The 22346-nt window shown below is 37.8% G+C and overlaps 1 protein-coding gene across 6 annotated transcripts in view; it reads right to left on the bottom strand.

Annotated features, from left to right (window-relative positions):
• Positions 1 to 22346, bottom strand: part of SPIDR (scaffold protein involved in DNA repair) — a 499470-nt gene that overhangs the window by 286498 nt on the left and 190626 nt on the right. For all 6 annotated transcript variants that reach the window (XM_033203530.1, XM_033203531.1, XM_033203528.1 and 3 more), the window contains one exon: positions 19128 to 19347. In XM_033203530.1, the coding sequence (XP_033059421.1) occupies positions 19128 to 19347 (220 nt within the window). The remainder of the gene's footprint in view (positions 1 to 19127; positions 19348 to 22346) is intronic.

The following is a 22346-nucleotide window of genomic DNA, read 5'->3' as shown; positions in this document are numbered from 1 at the left end:
AAAGAACAAAGCTGGAGGCATCACGCTACCTGACTTCCAACTATACTACAAGGCTACAGTAACCAAAACAGCATGGTACTGGTACCAAAACAGAGACATAGACCAATGGAAGAGAACAGAGCCCTCAGAAATAATATCACACATCTACAGCCATCTGATCTTTGACAAACCTGAGAAAAACAAGAAATGGGGAAAGGATTTCCTATTTAATAAATGGTGCTGGGAAAATTGGCTAGCCATAAGAAGAAAGCTGAAACTGGATCCTTTCCTTACTCCTTATACGAAAATTAATTCAAGATGGATTAGAGACTTAAATGTTAGACCTAAAACTATAAAAACCCTAGAAGAAAATCTAGGCAATACCATTCAGTCCACAGGCATGGGCAAGGACTTCATGTCTAAAACACCCAAAGGAACGGCAACAAAAGCCAAACTTGACAAATTTGATCTAATTAAACTAAAGAACTTCTGCACAACAAAAGAAACTACCATCAGAGTGAACAGGCAACCTACAGAATGGGAGAAAATGTTTGCAAACTACTCATCTGACAAAAGGCTAATATCCAGAACCTATAAGGAACTCTATCAAATTTACAAGAAAAAAAAACCCCATCAAAAAGTGGGCAAAGGATATGAACAGACACTTCTCAAAAGAAGACATTCATACAGCCAACAGACACATGAAAAAAGCTCATCATCACTCGCCATCAGAGAAATGCAAATCAAAACCACAATGAGATACCATCTCACACCAGTTAGAATGGCAATCATTAGAAAATCAGGAAACAACAGGTGCTGGAAAGGATGTGGAGAAACAGGAACACTTTTACACTGTTGGTGGGACTGTAAACTAGTGCAACCATTGTGGAAAACAGTGTGGTGATTCCTCAAGGATCTAGAACTAGAAATATCATTTGATCCAGCCATCCCATTACTGGGTATATACCCAAAGGATTATAAATCATGCTGCTATAAAGACACATGCACACACGTATGTTTATTGCGGCACTATTCACAATAGCAAAGACTTGGAATCAACCCAAATGTCCATCAGTGACAGATTGGATTAAGAAAATGTGGCACATATACACCATGGAATACTATGCAGCCATAAAAAAGGATGAGTTCTTGTCCTTTGTAGGGACATCGATGCAGCTGGAAACCATCATTCTCAGCAAACTATCGCAAGAACAGAAAAACAAATACCGCCTGTTCTCACTTATAGGTGGGAACTGAACAATGAGATCACTTGGACACAGGAAGGGGAACATCACACACCAGGTCCTATTTTGGGGGGGAGGGGTAAGCATTAGGAGATATACCTAATGTAAATGACGAGTTAATGGGTGCAGCACACCAACATGGCACATGTATACATATGTAACAAACCTGCACGTTGTGCACATGTACCCTAGAATTTAAAGTATATATATAAAAAAATAACTAGACACTGGCAAAATGACTGAAAATAAATACTGAATGTATACAACCTAAAAGAAAGCAAATATAGAAGTTGACATGTCAGAATAGAAAATAAATGTCATATGCCTTGCCAAAAAAAAAAAAAAAAAAAAAAAAGGACAGAAAAAAAATAGGAAAAACCACAACTACTTTTGCACCAAACTAACATAAAAGGCCTTGTCCAACAGGAAAATATCACAATCCTAAATATATACGCAACTAACAGTGGAACTGCCGAATTTATAAAACAATTACTACTAGACGTAAGTAATGAGATAGACAGCGACTAAATAATAGTGGAGGACTTCAATACTCCTACTGACTGCACTAGACAGGTCATCAAGACAGAAAGTCAACAAAGAAACAATGAATTTAAATTATGCCCCTGAACAAATGGACTTAATATATTTACAAAATATTCTACCCAACAACCACAGAATATGCATTCTATTCATCAGTGCATGGAACTTCCTCCAAGACAGACCATATGATAGGCCAGAAAACAAGTCTCAATAAAGTTAAGAAAATTGAATTTATATAAAGTACTCTTTCAGATCACAGTGGAATAAAAATGGAAATCAATTCCAAAAGGAATCTTTAAAACCAAGCAAATACATGAAAATTAAATAACCTGCTTCTGAATGATTATTGGGTCAACAATGAAATCAAGATGGAAATTAGAAAATTATTCAAACTGAATGATAATAGTGACACAACCTATCAAAACCCCTGGGAGACAGCAAAGGTGGTGCTAAGAGGAAACTTCATAGCCTTAAATGCCCACATAAAAAAGTAAAAGAATACAAATAGCCAATCTAAGGAACTAGAGAAACACCTCAAGGAACTAGAGAAACAAGAACAAACCAAATCCAAACCAGCAGAAGAAAGGAAATAACCAAGATCAAAACAGAACTAAATGAAATTGAAACAAAAAAATACAAACGATAAATGAAAACAAAAAGCTGGTTCTTTGAAAAGATAAATGGACAGATCATTAGAAAGATTAACCAAGAAAAGGAGAGAGAAGATCCAAATAAGCTCAATTAGAAATGAAATGGGAGATATCACGACTGACACCACAGAAATACAAAAGATTATCTAAGGCTACTTACTATAAACACCTTTATGCACATAAACTAGAAAACCTAGAGGATGCTGAATTCCTGGAAAGATACAGGAAGCTTAAATCAGGAAGAATTAGAAACCCTGAACAGAACAATAAAAAGCAGCGAGATTGAAACAGCAATAAAAGAATTAGCAGAAAAAAAAATTCCAGGACCAGACAGATTCACAGTTGAATTCTACTAGACATTCAAAGAAGAACTGGTACCAATCCTGTTGAGACTATTAGACAAGATAGAGAAAGACGGAATCCTCCCTAAATCATTCTATGAAGCCAGTATCACCCTAATAACAAAACCAGGAAAGCACATAAGACATGCAAAAAAAATTAGACCAATAACCTTGATGAAAATAGATGCAAAAACTCTTAACAAAATATTAGCTAACCACATCCAACTATTAAAATGACAATCCACCATGATCAAGTATGTTTCATACCAGGGATGCAGGGACAGTTTAACATACACAAATCAATAAATGTGATATACCACATAAAAAGAATTAAAAACAAAAATCACATGACCACCTCAAGAGACACGGATAAAGTCTTTCACAAAAGCCAGCATCCCTCAAAATCTGGCATCCCTTTTTGATTAAAATCCTCAGCAAAATCAGCATACAAGGACATATCTCAATGTAATAAAAGCCATCTATGATAAACCCACAGCCAACATAATACTGAATGGGGAAAAGTTGAAAGCATTCCCTCTTAGAACTGGAATAAGACAAGGATGTGCACTTTTGCCATTTCTATTCAACACAGTACTAGAAGTCCTAGCCAGAGCATTCAGACAAGAGAAAGAAATAAAAGGCATCCAGATCAGTAAAGAGGAAGTCAGACTGTCACTGTTTGCTGATTTGATTGTATGCCTAGAAAACCCTAAAGTCTCCTCCAAAAAGCTCCTAAATGGATACACAGATTCAGCAAAGTTTCAGGATACAAAATTAACATACACAAATCAGTAGCTCTGCTATATACCATCAGTGACCAAGCTGAGAATCAAATCAAGAACTCAACCCCTTTTATAATAGTTGAAAAATAAAATAAAATACTTAGGAATATGCCTAACCAAGGAGATGAAAGGCCTCTACAAGGAAAACTAAAAAAACACTGCTGAAAGAAATTAGAGATGACACAAACAAATGTAAACACATCCCATGCTCATGGATGGGTAGAATTAATATTGTGAAAATGACCATATGGCCAAAAGCAATCTACAAATGCAATACAATTCCCATCAAAATACCACCATCATTCTTCACTGAACTATAAAAAAAATCCAAAAATTTATATGGAACCAAAGAGCCCGCATAGCCAAAGCAAGACTAAGCCAAAAGAAGTAATCTGGAAGCATGACGTTATCTGATTGCAAACTATACTATAAGGCCATAGTCACCAAAACAGCATGGTGCTGGTACAAAAATAGGCACACAGACCAATGGAACAGAATAGAGAACCCAGAAATAAACCTAAATACTTACAGCCAACTGATCTTTGACAAAGCAAACAAAAACATGAAGTGTGGAAAGGACACCCTATTCAACAAATGGTGCTGGGGAAACTGGCAAGCCACATGTAGGACAATGAGAAACTGGATCCTCAGCTGTCACCTTATACAAAAATCAACTCAAGATGGATCAAGAACTTAAATCTAAGACCTGAAACTGTAACATTTCCAGAAGATAACATTGGAAAAACCCTTGTAGATATTGGCTTAGACAAAGATTTCATGACCAAGAACCCAAAAGCAAATGCAAGAAAAACAACGATAAAGAGGTGGAACTTAATTAAACTAAAGAGCTTTTGCATGGCAAAAGGAATAGTCAGCAAAGTAACAGACAACTCACAGAGTGGGAGAAAATCTTCACAATCTATACATCTGACAAAATACTAATATCCAGAATCTAAAAGGAACTCAAACAAATTAGCAAGAAAAAAAAATCCAAACAAAAAGTGGGATAAGGATATGAACAGACAATTTTCAAAAGAATATATACACATGGCCAATAAACATACGAAAAAATGCTCAACATCACTAATGATCACAGAAATGGAAGTCAATACCACAATGCAATACCACCTTACTCCCTGCAAGAATGGTCATAATTAAAACATCAAAAAATAACAGATGTTGATGTGGATGTGGTGATAAGGGAACACTTCTACACTGCTGGTGGGAATGTAAACGAGTACAACCGCTATGGAAAACAGTGTGGAGATTCCTTAAAGAACTAAAAGTAGAACTACCATTTGACCTAGCAATCCCACTACTGGTACTGACCCAGAGGAAAAGAAGTTGTTATAGGAAAAATATACTTGCACATGCATGTTTATAGCGGTACAATTTGCAATTGCAAAAATGTGGAACCTGTCCAAATGCCCATCAATCAACGAGTCTATAAAGAAACTGGTGTATACACTATGGAATACTACTCAGCCATAAAAAGGAATCAATTAATGGCATTCACAGCAACTTAGATGAGATTAGAGATTTTTATTCTAAGTGAAGTAACTCAGGTATGGAAAAACAAACATCATATGTTCTCACTCGTAAGTGGGAGCTAAGCTATGAGGATGCAAAGGCATGATACAGTGGACTTCCGGGGTGGGGGAAGGGTAAGAAGTAGGTGAGGAAAAGACTGCAAATTGGGTTCAGTGTATACTGCTTGGGTGATGGGTGCACCAAAGTCTCACAAATTACCACTGAAGAACTTACTCGTGTAACCAAATACCACCTGTTTCCCAAAAACCTATGGAAATAAATTAACTCAAAAAAAAGAAAAGGAAATCTTGGGACCAAATGGTTATATAAGGCTGTGTTGTTTAATTTCGACACATTTATTAATTTTACAGTTTTCCTTCTGTTAGTGTTTTCTAGGTTCATTCCACTGTGAACAGAAAAGATATTTGGTAATTTGAAAATTTTAAAATGTATTAGTTTGCTAGAGCTATCCTAACAAAATACCAGTCCGAGTGACTTAGCCAAAATTTATTGTCTCACATTTCTGGATGCTGGAGGTACAAGATCAAGATGTAAGTAGTCTTGGTTTCTCCTGAGGCCTCTCTCCTTGGCTTGTCTCTCTCACTGTGTCCCCACATGACACCTCCTCTATGTGCACACATCTCCTTCTTGTTATAAGCACACCGGTCATATTAAATTAGGACCCACTCTAACCATAATTACCTCTTTAAAGGCTCTATCTCCACATAGCCACATTCTGAGGTGTAACGCGAGTTAGGATTGTACATTTTAAATTTCAGGGGACCACAATTCAATTCATAACTATTTGTTTTGTGGCTTAACATATGGTCTAACCTAAAGAATGTTACGTGTGCACTCAAGAATGGGTATTATATTTTTGAATGGAATGTTTTACACATGTTTATTAGGTCTAATTGGTTTATACAGCTGTTGAATCCTTTATTTCCTCATGGCTCTCCTGTATGTTTGTTCTGTCCATTATTGAAAACAGGTATTGAAGCCTTCAACAATTATTATAGATCTATTTCTCCCTTCAAGTCTGCCCATTTTTACTTCATATATTTTGGGGCTCCTTTGTTAAGTGTGTATATATTTAGAATTATTTTATGTTTCTGGTGTGTTAATCTATTATCAATTTATAATGTCCTCTGCATCTCTTGTAAACTTTTTTAGATTTAACAAGTCAATTTTGTCTGATAATAATATAGTCACCCCTGTTCTTTTTTAGCATTTTCATTTTTTTGCTATCAACCATTTTGTATCCTTATATTTAATTTGATTCTCTTGTAGATGGCTTATACATGGATTCTTGTTTTGTTTAATCTTTTCTACCAATTGCTACCTTTTAACAGTTGCGTTTCATTCATTTATATGATTACCAATAAAGAAGAAATTCACTTTTTCCTTATGCCTTATACACTTTTTTCTTATATCAATTACTTCATTACTAGATATTTTTCTGTTTTGTGTGTGTGTGTGTGCGTTTCACTTTAATTCCCTTCTTTTCTCCCATTCTCTATATTAGTTATTTTCTTAATAATTTTCTGGGAAATTACAATCAACATCTTAAATAACAACATCCTTTGAATAATACCAACTAAGTTTCAATAGTCTACAAGCACTCTGCTCCTCTATATCTCTACTCCCTCCCTTTTTCTTATTGTCACAGACTATATCTTTATACATATTATTAAATGCATTTGCCCATAAAATTATATAGGAAAAAGAGAAATAACAATACCAAAAGCACAGTAATATTGGCTTTTACATTTACCTATGTAACTACCTTGACCAATAGTCTTTATTTTTTTCTTTTGGCTTGAAATTGCTGTTTAGTATTTCCTCCTTTCAGCCTGAAGGACTTGCCATAGCATTTCTTGTCTATCAGTAATGAACTACTTTGGCTTTTATAATATTTGGGAATGTGTTAATTTCTCCTTTATTCTTATTTATTATTATTATTATTATTTTTGAGACAGCAGCTTGCTGTGTTGCCCAGGCTGGAGGGAATGCAGTGGCTGTTCACACACATGTTCATAACACACTGCAGCCTCAAGTTCCTGGGTTTCAACAATCTTCCTTCCTCAGTCTCCCAAGTCATTGAGGTTATAGATGCATGCCACCAGGCCCAGCTTCATCTACTTTATTCTTAAAGATATTGTTGTCAGATATACAATCTTGACTGACAGTTTCTTTCAGGTCTTTAAATACATCATCCCACTGCTTTCTGGCCCCCGTAGTTTTCTTTTCTTTTCTTTTCTTTTTTTTTTTGCTTCTTTTTTTGATTGATTGATTGATTTTGGACCTCATAGTTTCTGATGAGAAATAAGCTGTTAATATTATTGAGGATCCCTTATACGTAACAAGTTGCCTCCCTCTTGCTGCGTTCAATACACCATCTTTGTCTTTGGGTTTCATCAGTTTCACTACAATGTGCCTTGGTGTGGACCTCTTTGATTTTATTATGCTTGAAGTACATTGGCCTTCTTGGGTAGGTACAGTAAAGATTTTCATCACATTTGAGGAGTTACATTATTCTTCAATAATTTCAAATTAGCATTTCAAATGGCAGCAATTACCATGCCACATTCCCTAGCTCCACAATCCTGGTTCAGATTGCTGGGACCAGGGTGGATTACGTGTTTTAATTGCTAATTGCTGCTTTTGATCACTGAGGGGCTGGCACAGAAGCTGGCAGACATTGTTCCTCAGCCATTGTTCTTCAAATATTTTTTCTGGTGTTTACTTCCTCTCCTCTCTTCTCCTTCTGGTACTCCTATAATACACAGGGTTCTATGCCTGATAGTGTCCCACAGGTCCTTCGGACTCTGTTCATTTATTTCATTCTGCTCCTCAGACAGAGTTCAATTTTCTTTCTTCAAGTTCAATGAGCCTGTGTTCTGCCTCCTCAAATCTGCTGTGGAATCTTTCTAGTGTGTGGGTTTCTTTTTTTTTTTTTTGTGGCAGGGTTTCACTCTGTCACCTAGGCTGAAGTGCAGTGGCATGATCTCAACTCACTGCAACCTGCGCATCCCAGGTTCAAACCATTCTTGTGCCTCAGCCTCCCAAGTAGCTGGACTGCAGGAGTGCACCACCATATCCAGCTAATTTTTGCATTTTTTATAGAGATGGGGTTTCTTCATGGTGCCCAGGCTGGTCTTGAACTCCTAGACTCAAGCAATCCACCCAGCTCAGCCTCCCAAGTGCTGGGATTACAGGCGTTAAGTCACCACACCCAATCTCTAGTGTGTTTTTGAAATTTAAATTATTGTACTTTCAGCTCCAGAATTTCTCTCTGTTTTTTAAATAATTTCAATATCTTTATTGATATTTTCATTTTGTTTTGATATCATTTTCCTGATTTCCCTTAGTTATTTATCTATGGGTTCCTTTAACTCATTGAACATATTTAAGACAACTGATTTCACATTTTTGACTAATAATTACAATATCTGAATTTCCTCAGGGATGGCTACATAAAATTATGTTTTTCCTGTATTGGGCCATATTTTCCTGTTTCTTTGTTTTGTAATTTTTTGTTGAGAATTGGACATTTCAGTAGTATTTTATAAAAACTCTGGGAATCTATCCCACTCCTCAGGGATCGCAGAATCTTACTTGCTGAAGACTGGAATTGTCCATCTGTGATTTTTCCAAATAATACTTTAATACTTGCTGTGAGTGTTCAACTGTACTGTAGAGTTCCACAACAGGCACTTCATATGGTTCCTTCCAGGTTGGTAGTTATTTAGACAGAGGGATGGATTTCTGGAACTTCCTACTCTACACCATTTTCATGACATTACTCCTCTCAGTTGCTCTCTTCACTTAGTATCTTACATTAGGAAGAGCACGGTAATTTGTTTGCTAATATTTAGTTCAAATGTTGCCATTTCTGCTTCCCTCTACTGGAAATAACAATATACATATGAATATGAGAGACTCTGAGCAGTCCTACAATATAACAACTGGTACACATTTGAGGAGCCTTTTCCAAACTTATTTGAACACAAAACACTTTAATCATATTTCTATGAACACCCTGCTATAGTCTGAATGTGTTTCCCGAAGTTCAAGCATTGGAAACTTAATTTCCAATGCAACAGTATTGGGAGGTGGGACCTAATAAATTACGAGGGTGCTACCTTCCTGAATGGATTTATGTCATTACCATGGGAGTGGGCTAGCTATCACAAGAATGGCCTTGTTATAAAAGCAAGTTTGGCTCCCTCTTGCTTTTGTGCTCTCTTGCCCTTTCACCTTCTGCCATGGGGAGATGAAAAATGAAGGCCCTCAACAAATAGTGGTGCTATGCTCTTGGACTTCCCAGCTTCTAGAACCATAAGATAAATACATGTTTTTCTTTCTTTGAGACAGAGTCTCACTCTGTTACCCAAGCTGTAGTGCAGTAGTGTGATCATGGCTCATTGCAGCCTTGACCTCCCTGGGCTCAGGTGATTCTCCCACCTCAGCCTCCCAAGGAGCTGGGACTACAAGCATGCACCATTGTGCCTAGCTAATTTTTGTATTTTTTGTAGAGATGGGGTTTGCCCAGGCTGCTCACAAACTCCTGAAGTCAAGCAATCCACTGCCCACCTCAGCCTCCCAAAATGTTGGCATTATAGACAAGATCCACTGCACCAGGCTGACACATTTCTATTGCTTATAAATTACGCAGTCTGAGGTTTTCTGTTATAGCATCACAAAACAGACTAAGATACACCCCATTGAAGAGTGTCATCTAACTTCACTTCCTCCTCATGCAGAATAAATGACTACCTTCCTTCTCTTCCTTCCAGTTTTTCAGGTTCTCCAGATTATCCTCACAGTCTTTATCTTTTCCCTTTTCATACTGCATTAATTTTCTTTCCTACTTATTTCTTCTCAAGACACCCTGTAATTGTGATGGAAAACACTGAATTCCTCGTTGTCCCAACAGGAAGATAATCTCACCTAGTAAACAAACTTTCCATCTTTAGTACTGCTTTGGTCTCAGCAATAGGAGCAATTTATTTATTTCAAAGAATCTCATGTGGCAAATATAAAACAGGAACCAAAGCAGTTGTGAATAGGCCAATGGGCTCTACCTCTGTCCTCTGCCAATTACCACACATGGGTTATACTAAAAATCCAGACAAGCCGACAGAGTTTCTCTTTTGGAATCACAACCTCTCTTGTGTTTACTCTAGGCTCTAATTACTGCTGGCACCAAAAAACTACCATTGACTGGGCCCCACAAATCGTCCCAAGTCTCCCATTTCAGTACATGGCATGATCATTCACTTGTTTGTGCAAGCCAAAAACTTAGTTGTCTTCCTTGTTTCCTATCTTTCCTTAAATACCACAGCAAACCCTGTTGCCTGTAACTCCAAAATATATTCCAAATCCACTATTCACCATCATAGTCCAAAGTACCACCTTCTTCCACACTTGGGCTACTCCCACAGCCTCTGAGATGCGTTTATTCTGCCCTTCTACCTCCAGCCATCCTCCACAGACTTTAAAGGGTGAATCAGATCATCATGCCTCTCCTATAAATCTCAGCTTGTTAACACTACACACGGGGAGGTTCTCCAGATTCATTTTCTGCTGCTACTGCCTTAGAATTTCCACTTTGTACACAAAGCACTATATACACCCCTGCATATGTCTTACACTAGGCCATTCTGACTTTTTGGTCTTTACTCATGTGGTCTCCTCTACTCCAAATGCCGTCATAGTCCCTCCCCTGCTTCTTTCTAACATAGCCCTTTTAGCTCAGATAGGGCATCACCAATTTCAGGAAGCTACCCCTGATACCACATCTCTCAGTCTGTACTCTCCCCAGCACACACACACATAAACACAGGTACATACACACACTCTCACACATACACTCACATACATAACCACCCAGCCCTACTGACCTACCTACTGGTTGTGCTTACCTCCTCAATCCTCTTGCACCCTCTGTACAGATATCTATTACTACGCCTACAATGGTCTTTTATAACTTGTTTATATTACTTTTCTCTTCCACCACACTGTGAGCTCCTTAAGGGCAGAAACAATTTGACATTCATGTTGAATGTTGTATTCCCAGGAATTCTAGTACAAGGCTTATTAAAGAGTAAGTTAAGTAAACATTCAGTAAATCATTTTAAATGAATGTACAAATCAACAAAATCTCATTCAATTAGAGAGGATAAACAAGGCTGACAACATCTTCATGATGATTTAATACAATATTAATCATAGGTACTGAGTGCCTACTACGTTTCAACCATTATTCTAGGCATTGGGAATACAGTAGTAAAAAAAAATTTGATTTGAATGTTTTAGCCAAAGCAGTAAGACATTAATCAGATAAAGAAGCATTAGTATTGGGAAGGAAATAACAAAATTATTATTCTAAGTGATATAACTATAAAAAGAAAAACTGTCACCAGTAAATAAATATAAGAAAAAGTACAGGCATATCTTGGAGATACTGGAAGTATAGCTGCAGACCACTCCAATAAAGTTATTATCACAGTAAAGCAATTCACATGAATTTTTGTTTCCCATTGCATATAAAAGTTATGTTTACACTATATTATAGCCTGTAAGGTGTGCAACAGCATTATATCTAAAAAAAAGTGCATACCTTAATCAAAAACACTTTATTGATAAAAAATGCAGCCTTCAGTAAGTCATAATCTTTTTGCTGAGAGAGGGTCTTGCCTTGATGTTGATTGCTACTGACTGATGGTGGTGGTGGTGTGTGAAGGCTGGAGTGGTTGTGGCAATTTCTTAAAGAGAACAATGAAGTTTGCTGCATCAATTGACTCTTTCTTTCTAGAAAGATTTCTCTGTAGCATGAGATAGTTTGATGGTATTACTGGAACTTCTTTCAGAATTGCAGTAAAACCTCTCAAACTTGCTGCTGCTTTATCAATTAAGTTTATGGAATACTCTAAATTATTTGTTGTCCTCTCAACAATGTTCACAGCTCTTCACCAGGAATATATTTCATCTAAAGAAACCAGTTTCTGGCGAGGTGCGGTGGCTCGCGCCTATAGTACCAGCACTTTGGGAAGCCGAGGCGGTCAGATTACCTGAGGTCAGGAGTTCGAGACCAGCATGGCCAACACGGTGAAACCCCATCTCCACTAAAAATACAAAAATTAGCCGGGCATGGTGACACATGCTTGTAATCCCAGCTACTAGGGAGGCTAAGGCAGAAGAATTGCTTGAGCCTGGGAGGCGGAGGTTGTAGTGAGCCAAGATTGTGCCACTGTACTTCAGCCTGGCTGACAGAGCGAGACTCTTGTCTCAAAACAAACAAACAAAACAAAACAAAAACAAACAAACAAACAAACAAACAAAACCAGTTTCTTTGCTCATTCATAAGAACCAACTCCTCATCCATTAAAGTTAGGAGACTAGCAATTCAGTCCCACCTTCAGGCTTTACTTCTGAGTTCTCTTGCTTTTTCCACCACATCTGCAGTTACTTCCTCCACTGAAGTCTTAAACCCCTGAAGTCACTATTGAGGGTTGGAATCAACTTCTTCCATACTCCTGATAATGTTGATATTTTGACCTCCTCCCATGAGTCATGAATGTTCTTAATGGGAGGTAGAATGGTGAATCCTTTCAGGAAGGTTTTCAATTTACTTTGCCCAGACCCTTGAAAGGTGGCCGGGCGCGGTGACTCACGCCTGTAATCCCAGCACTTTGGGAGGCCGAACTGGGTGGATCATGAGGTCAGGAGTTCGAGACCAGCCTGACCAACATGGTGAAACCCCTGTCTCTACTAAAAATACAAAAATTAGCTGGGCATGGTGGCACACACCTGTAATCCCAACTACTCAGCAGGCTGAGGCAGGAGAATCACTTGAACCTGGGAGGCGGAGGTTGCAGTGAGCTGAGATCTCTCCACTGTACTCCAGCCTGGGCGACAGAGCAAGACTCCACCTCAAACAAACAAACAAACAAAAGAATCATTATCTATGGCAGCAAGACTTGAAAGTCCAAGTTACCCCTTGATCCACAGGCTGCAGAATGGATGTTGTGTTAGCAGGCATGAAAACAACGTTCATCTCCTTGTACATCTAGAGCTCTCGGCTGACTAGGTGCATTGTCAATGAGGGGTAGTATTTTAAAAGAAATTTTCTTTTTTTTCTTTCCCTGAGTAGTAGATCTCAACAGTTTGGCTTAAAGTAGTCAGTAAACCATTCTGTAAACAGATGCACTGTCATCCAGGTTTTATTGTCCCATTTATAGAGCACAAGCAGAATAGCAGAATAGATTTAGCATAATTCTTAAAGACCCTAGAATTTTCAAGATGGTAAATGAACACAGGCTTCAATTTAGAGTCACCAGCTGTATTAGACCTTAATAAAAGAGTCAGCCTGTCCTTGGAAGCTTTGAAGCCAGGCATTGACTTTTCCTCTCCAGCTATGAAAGTCCTAGGTGGTATGTTCTTCGAATATAAGGCTGTTTCATCTACGCTGAAAATCTGCTGTTTAGTGTAGCCACCTTCATCAATGATCTTAGCTATATCTTCTGGATAATTTGCTGCAGTTTCTCTGTCAGCACTTGTTACTTCATCTTGTACTTTTATATTATGGGGGAGTTTCTTAAATCTCATGAATCAACTTCTCATGAATCATGATCATGATTCTCATGAATCAGCTTCGAATTTTTCTTCCGAAGCTTCCTTACCTCTCTCAGCCTTCAAAGAACTGTAGAGGGTTACAGTCTTGCTCTGGAGTAGGCTTCGGTTTAAGAGAATGTTATGGTTTGTTTGACCTTCTATCCAGACAACTCAAACTTTCTCCATATTAGCTATAAGGCTTTCTCAATATTTGTATGCTCACTGGAATAGCACTTTTAGTTTCCTTCAAGAACTTTTCCTTTTCATTCATAACTTACCTAACTGGCACAAGAAGCCTAACTGGCACAAGAGGCCTAGTTTTTAGCCTACCTTGCCTTTTGACATGCTTTCCTCACTAAGCTTAATCACTTCTAGCTTTTGGTTTAAAGTAAAAGATGTGCAATTCTTCCTTTCATGTGATCACTTAGAGGGCATATTAGGGTTATTAACTGGCCAGATTTCAATATTCTTGTGTCTCATGGAATAGGGAGGTCTGAGGATAGAAAGTGAGATGGGGGAACATCTGGTTGATGGAGCAGTTAGAGCACACACAGTATTTATCAATTAAGTTTGCCATCCTATACAGCCATGGTTCATGGCACTTCAAAATAATTACAATAGCAATATCAAAGATCACACATCACGGATCACCATAACAGATAATAATTATGAGAAACTGAAATATTGGGATAATTATTCAAATGTGATATAGAGACACGAGGTGAGCACATGCTGTTAGAAAAATAGCACTGAGAGACTTGTTGGATTCAGGGTTGACAAACCTTCAATCTGTAAAAAGTGAAACATGGGTGAAGTGCTATAAAAGCAAAAAAGCACAGTAAAATGAAGTGGGCTATATTCAATGCGACCAGCTGCAGGGACTCTGCTATGAGGTTTACAGATGACTTAATACCAAGGAGTCAAAGCAGCAACAGCAAAAACAAAACACACACCCTTTACTATACTAAAACAGTTCCTAAAACCTACTTTGAAACAGTATCTGAAGTACATACCAAACTACATATATAACAATATCTACCACATAGCTGTTTATGATAGTAAAAGAACCAATATGTACCATATCCTGAGAATATGGAAAGTGTTTTAAAAATTATATCACACTGTGCAGCCATAAAAAATGTTGAGTGTGGTGTGATGAGAAACTGGCAGCAGCTGAGACAGCTTCAATCTTTACAGGTTACTAGAGAAATCATATTATCAAAAGGCTCAAAACCCACTGGTGTTCTATGACCAAGAATTTCTACTTCTAGAAACAGTCTAAGAACCAAATCAGAAGGGAGGTATAATGATAAATATTTCACCCAAGCAGTGTTTAAAACAGCTAAAAATAGAAAGCAACCTTAACAATCCTAAATAAGGGGATGTTCAAATTACCACATATTCATATGGTGGAACACTAAGTAGTGACTAAAAAGATGACGATATGAACGGACTGATGGAAGGGTATACTCATGACAATCGGGAAAGTCAGACTTCACTCTTCCAGCATACTGGGATGTGTATTCTGTGGAGAAGCAAAGTATTGGTATTAGGGGATACCAATAAATACTTCTGAATGAATGAGACGTGTCCTGGTTGTCCCTGGATACACTCTCACACACTTAACCTCTCACCCACCCTCATTCTGGCATTAGATTTCATGGCAGGATGTAATCAGGCAGATGGTTTCTACCTTCCTCTCTCCCCAGTATCATTATAGTAAATTCCTTCATTTGTTTTTTCTACTATATCTGTGTTCAAGTGGTGAGATGTTTCTTTGGAATCATTATAAAGCTTTCAGTTTGCTTGAGTAGTAAAAGCTATTTATTCATTAGTTAATAAATGTTGAAACTATGGGACATGGGATTCATCTTACTATTTTATTTTTATATGTCTGAAATTACATAGATTAATGTACTTTTTAATAAGTTGGTTACTGTTATACAATTCTATGACTATTTCATAATGCAATTAATTAGAGGCAAGACATTTTACTTCTATCTTTATTTTCAGATTGCCAGAGGCAAAGCTGCATTACATCTCATTGGAATCCAATGAGAATTTACCAGGTAATATCTACAGAGGGCTCTTGAGCACCTCGGGGTAAGCAGCCACTGTACCTAAACTCACATTTATTACTCCAGGACCTATAGGAGCATCTAAAGTCTATTGATTCTTTTAAAAAACTGTGCCCATGTTAAAAAATAGTTTAAATGAACACAGAAGGGTGCTAGTAGGAAAAGGACAGCCAGCCTACAAGGAAAAATATATTCACTATGATTTCTCAAGTTTCCATAAAAAAAAAAAAAAAAAAGACTAGTCCTTTAAAAATTAGTTTGGTTTTCTTTCATTAAGTATGAGATGTTTTTTTTTGTTGTGCATTATTTATTTATTTATTTATTTTTTTGTAGACAGGGTCTTGCTCTGTCACCCAGGCTGGAATGCAGTGGTGCACTCTTGGCTACCTGCAACCTCCATCTCCTGGGCTCAAGCGATTCTCTCACCTTACCCTCCCAAGTAGCTGGGACCACAGGCACGCACCACCCACACCCAGCTACTTTCCGTGTTTTTAGTAGAGACGGGGTTTCGCCATGTTGGCCAGTCTGGTCTCGAACTCCTGACCTCAAATGATTCGCCTGCCTTGGCCTCCTAAACTGCTGGGATTATAGGCGTGAGCTAACGCGCCCAGCCTCTTCTATTTTCTTAAGTATTATATGCTGAATACAGGCAAATAATCACTTGACAGCCCACAGGCATTCCTGTGGAGAGTAACACCCAGGGGTTGTTTGGTAAGATCCAGACCTACAAACATTCCAAAGTCTAATGATAATAACTCATTTACTTGTAAAGTCTAAGGAGTCACTGGGATTTAGAAATTCTGGGTCATATAAATCTTTGTAGATAAGCTTGTTCTAATTTTACTTCTCATAAGCCTAAGAAAATGTCCTACATTTAAAGCCTCTAAAACATCTTCCCTGAAGGAAAATAATCATATTTAGGTATTTAAAAAACAAGGTCATTTAATAAATGCATTTTAAAATATATAAAGGTGTGCCGAAAAAATCAGAAGTTGAGAAGGGACCAGGCCTAGTGGCTCAGGCCTATAATCTCAGAACTTTGGGAGGCCAATGTGGGAGGACTGCTTGAGGCCAGGAGTTTGAGAGCAGCCTAGGCAAGACAGCAAGACTCTGTCTCTACAAAAAATAGAAAAAGAAAAAAAGAATTTAAAAAGCTGAGGAGGGAGGAGATTTTTAAAAAAATAATAATAAAAGGCTCTGCCACCACAAATGAACTTAGACACTAATGAAAGAGCTAAATTCCACAAGGGAGTAAAACCAAGGGGTGAACAGAGAAGATCTGAATGAGGACTGATTTCTGAAGGAGGGAAGACAGGTTCAAGGTAAGAGAGATGCTGACAGAAGTCCTGTGCTGCTGTGTACTCCATGAACACGGAGAGGGGAGCATCACGTCAGAACCCTGGCCAGACACTACCTTTAAAGCCCTACTCCGTGAATGCAGAGATTAACCTACCCTAAAAAACCTATCAATCTGTTTTTAATCCAGTAAGTTAAACCTAAAGTTATTATAGAAAAATAGGCAGGACTACATAACTTACATATAGATTATGTATAGTCACTGGGATGTGTTAAACACATAACTGAATATTTAAGAATTAAAAAAGATGTTGGAAGATTATACTCCAAATTGTTAACAGCGGTCATCTACAATGAGTGTGATTAATTAAAGAGGTGGGGGTAAGAGGATTCACTTTCTAAGTTATATATTTCTGAATTGTTTTAACTTTTACAATGCATATTTGAAAATAAATGTTAAAGGCAAATATTTAAAGCAAAAAAGAAAGGAAGCAATTATTAGGAGGAAAGTTCTAAAAATTAAGCTTAATGAGATGTGAGTAGTCCCAGCAGTTATTAAAACACCATATAAAACTATAGTAATTGAAATAGTATAATACTAGCATGTGCAAATACAGTTACATTAAAAGAGCAAATAGCCCAAAATATATGTAGGTATTTAGTACATGATTAAGGCAGCATTAAAATCGTATGAAGAAAAAACAGAATGTTCAATAAATAATATTGGGACTCCTGGTGGCCATTTGGAAAAAAATAAAATTGCATTCACTACCTCACATATTACACATAAAGATAAATTCCAGTAGTGTCAAAAGACTTAAATGTAAAATTTTTTTAAATCCATAAAAGTCTTAGAATAAAACATAGAATAACTTTTATACCTCATAGTAAGGAAAACCTTTCTATCAATGATACAAAACCCAGAAGAAAAGATGGGTAAAATCAACCACAGAAAAACAGAAAATTTCTGCTCATCAAAAACAAAGCAACAAAACAAACCCCTGCCCCCTAAAACCATCAAAAGTCAAATGACAAATGGGGAATGAACTAACTGCAATGTATATGACTGACAAGGTGCTACTTTTTTTTTTTTTTAATCATTTATAAAAAGTTGGTAGAAATCACTAGGACCAAGAGTCTAAGAGAAGAAAGGTCAAAAGTTATCAATGGACATAAAATGAAATACAAATGATTCTTAAACGTGGAGAAATATGCCTAAGCCCATTTTATGTAAGAGAAATACAAATTAAAATGATAAACATCATATTTCCAATTTTTAACTTGGTCTAGATCAGTAGAGTAGGTTTGTAAAGGAGAAGAAAAAGGCACTTCAGGCATTGCTAGTGGGAATGTAAAATGGTGCCATTTGACAAAGTCTGCTAAAATTAAAGAGGCACATATTCTCTGATCTAGCAATAATACTTATAAAAATTTATCCTATAGCCCTTCCTCATACATAATGAAAACTTATAAAAAATTACCAACAAATTAATAATTAGCTCTTAAAACAAGGGTGCTCAAACTTTTCCTCAGAAGTAGTATGATCTTCTTCTATTCATGCTAAAAATCAATATCCCACTGCAAAAGAGAGCAAACATAGTATCCTTTAAAATACTTTCTGATCCAATAATGACCGCTTTTGCTCCTGCAATTCAAACATTAGTATATCTTAATTCATGCTTTTTATTCTCCCCTCTCAAGTGACTAAGAAATATGTAATTAATGTGTTATCCTGCTGTCACATAATGCCCGTTAACAAAATTATTTTTCTAAGAAACATAAAAACAAAAACAGCCAGATCTTATAACACATCCTTGGGCAAGAATCTTAATACAGTTGTTTCCTCAACCCTCTCACCCCAAATTATCAGAAATTTGCTGACAGAAGTGGAAACGAGCCATCAGAGACAATCCAGTGCTTCTCTGACAGAAAACCCACGTCCAATCCTGGCTCTCTTCCTCTGGCATTGCTCTATGATAAAGTGACAAAAATGTTCCTGATAAAAATGTCTTTTCTTATGAGGCTGACTCACAGTTGGCGACTGCTGGATTCAGTTCTACGCACTCACCAGGGAGGGAAGATTCGGACAGTGTCCTGGGGACGGCTCCTAAGGTAGTCTGCAGTCTCCTTGGTGAACAGAACTTTCAGGCCAGCTCCAGGCCTGGGGGTCACACTTCGGGAGGGGCTGGTGGCTGGTGGCCCCAATAACTGCTCACACATGGCAACTTGCATGGCACATTCCTCGTGCAGCTCTAAAATTTTCACAGTTAATACACCGGATTTTCTACCTAGAAGTTGAAGAAAAGAACAAAGCAAAAATGAAATCAAAAGACAGATGATTCAAGCGTGAATAAAGTGTCATGAAAAAAAGATCCACATGCAGATAGCACTCTTCACCTGGAGAAAACAGTCTCCACATTTTGCAAAGTAAAACAGAGACACTACCATGCTCACTATAACACTTTTGTTTAATCAAAATAGGCCTGCATGTTGCATTTAATAAACAGATTTTAAGCAACATAAAATAAACAGTCTTCTGTCATGAAAAAATAGGCCTGTATAAATAGAAACCTTAGACCCATCATTTTAAGGAGCACGCTTTTTACTCCAAGTCTCAAATCCTTTGATGACCACAAGGAGAGTATGGTCACTGTGGATTCTTCTTCTTCTTAAGGATGGACCCTCCTCTTTATTATGTTTTGATTCTCTGCTTTGAAATCATGTATGTTACTAGCTGGCTGCAACTGTTCCAATGATCAGAAGGGCTAACAGTTGAAGAGTTATGTGGACTGCTGGGTATTAGAGCTCTAGATTGAAATGGGTGGAATTTGATCTGGATTCAAGTACTGGTTTCCTTATTAAGTTGGTCAAGTTCCATGGCATTCAATACTTCAATTCTCTTATGTGTAAAATGGAGATCCTGCCACCTGCCCCAGGAAAGATTTGTTCGGATTAAATGAGATAACTGAAGTTGAGAGTGTGCATAGCCCATACCCCAGAATTCTTAGGTAGGTACCCAGAAACTGTCAGATGTACCAGTATACCTAAACAAGGATACACATCTCAGCGTTGTTTATAAGAGTAGAAAACTGCACCCAGCATAAATCAGTAAGATGGGTAAACCATGGTGTGTTCATACAACAGAACACTATACGGCACTTAAAATGAAGTGAACTAGATGTGTAAGAATCAGATGAAGAGGTCTCCAGAAATGAAAGGGGATAAACAGGATATACAGAGTATGACACCTATAATGTAATTTTAAAAAACACAGAAATCAATACAATATTGTTTATGAATACAAGATAAGTATAAAAATATAAATAGAAGGATTCACAGAAAAATCATGAAAGCCACTGTCTCTAAGGAGACAGAAAGAGGAGTATGACTTAGGAGGGGAACCCGGAGGGTTTCAAATTTATGTGTCATATTGTTTCTGTTACAAAAGTATGGGAAACAAAAAAAAAAAGACAAAGGATTGACATGTGTTACTAATTCTAGGCAGTGAGTCTGCTTATGTGTTTCTATTACTCTCTGTGCTTTTTAACTAAAAAAAATACATAAATTGAGAACAACAAAAATGAAGGGTACAACATACTGCCTTGTTAATAACAGATACTCACTAATGTGAGTTTCTCTACCACTTCAGCCAACTGGTTAATAGTGAATAATAAAAATTAATATTTAGACAGTGCTAAGATTTTAATTGTACAGTTTAATTGCGTTTCTATTTCTTTCTCCCTCTCACTTTTTCTTCATTCATTTCCCATTCAACCCCCAATTTTTCATCCCTTTCTGTATCTAGGTGTCCATGGCACATGCCCATATACTGGGCCCTGGGTCACCTTGCCTCCCCTGAGCACTGTCTTGGACAACTATTTCTTAAGGCAAGAAAACAGAATGGGGGAAGGATATGAATAAGCACAATGTACAAGCAGCATATAACGAGTTTCTGCTAGTCACTCTAGGGAGGGAACAGAGCAATGAAACCAACTCGTAAAGAAAGGTACTAAGAAGTGAACACACAGATGCTTCGCCACAACAGGCATTTTGTGAATGAAAAGTAGCTCATCTTCAATTGGTAAACTGGAAAAGAAATCAGGATAATGTGGAGGTCACTTCAGTCCACAAAATTTTTTTCCTCAGCAGGGCAGCCAGAGCAATCTGTGCAGAATTAGAGTCTTCAGAAGCAAAGGGAAAAGCCCTAGATTTAGGAGCTACAGTGGCCACAGGAGCATTTTGAGACATAATTTAAGAATGTTTAAAACTTGTACCTATACTCAACTCAGGGTTCATTCCCAGCACTGCACAGGCCTCAAGCCTCCCCTTTCCCCCACTGACAGCAGCAGCTGTCAGGGCTCCAGGGCCACTTCTGCTCTCAAGCACCAAGGGTCTGCTCAAGTTCAAGTCTGCCAGCTGAGTACAGGCTCTTGGTTCTGGGCACTGTGGCAGCCCCCAGCCATGCTCAGCTGCCTGTCCAAGCAGCACAAGTTCTCTTCAGAAACTAATTCTTGTCTTGGGCAGCTCAAGTCCCCATAGACCCTGACAGATTTTATAAATGCAGGCTATTATAGAAATACATAAATAGTATTACAGAAGAAATACTTATGTATCTAAGATGCATCATACTGCCTGACTACAGTTTCTTCGAAGATTTCTATGATAAATCTTGACAATATTCTAGTAACTATGAATTTTGATCAAGATCTATAGTACCAAATAACTTGCAGAGTAACATTTTATGATGTTAGCTACCACTGCAGTGCTGCACACAGCAGCTCATGTGGTGACTAAATAGGCCTTGGAAGCAATACTGAGCAGCGCTCCCATGGCTGTGACACTAAGTCAGGGACAGGGCTATCCTTTCCACCGAGCATTCTAAAGCTCTTTCTACGAAACACCCTCCATGGCCTTCCTTCCTAGGAGAAAATAAAGCAGGGTAAGTTCCTCCTTGTCTGAGAGAGAAAAAAGCAAGGGGCAACTTACACTAAAAATGTGCTTGAAGGAAGCTTTTATTTTATTTTTAGAGACAGGGTTTTGCTCTGTCGCCCAGGCTGGAGTACAGTGGTGTGACCTTGGCTTACTGCAGCCTCAATAACCTGGGCTCAAGGGATCCTCCCACCTCAGCCTCTCAAGTAGCTGGGATGACAGGCTCGCACCACCATAACATCCAGCTGATTTTCTTATGTTTTTGGAGAGACAGGGTCTCACTTTGTTGCCTAGGCTGGTCTTGAAGTCCTGGGCTCCAAGTGATCTTCCTGCCTCAGCCTCTCAAAGTGCTGGAATT

Source organism: Trachypithecus francoisi, unplaced genomic scaffold, assembly GCF_009764315.1.
Source record: "Trachypithecus francoisi isolate TF-2019V2 unplaced genomic scaffold, Tfra_2.0 Lachesis_group7, whole genome shotgun sequence".
NCBI classification, from domain to species: Eukaryota; Metazoa; Chordata; class Mammalia; order Primates; family Cercopithecidae; genus Trachypithecus; species Trachypithecus francoisi.
This window is presented reverse-complemented; position numbering and strand designations above follow the sequence as displayed.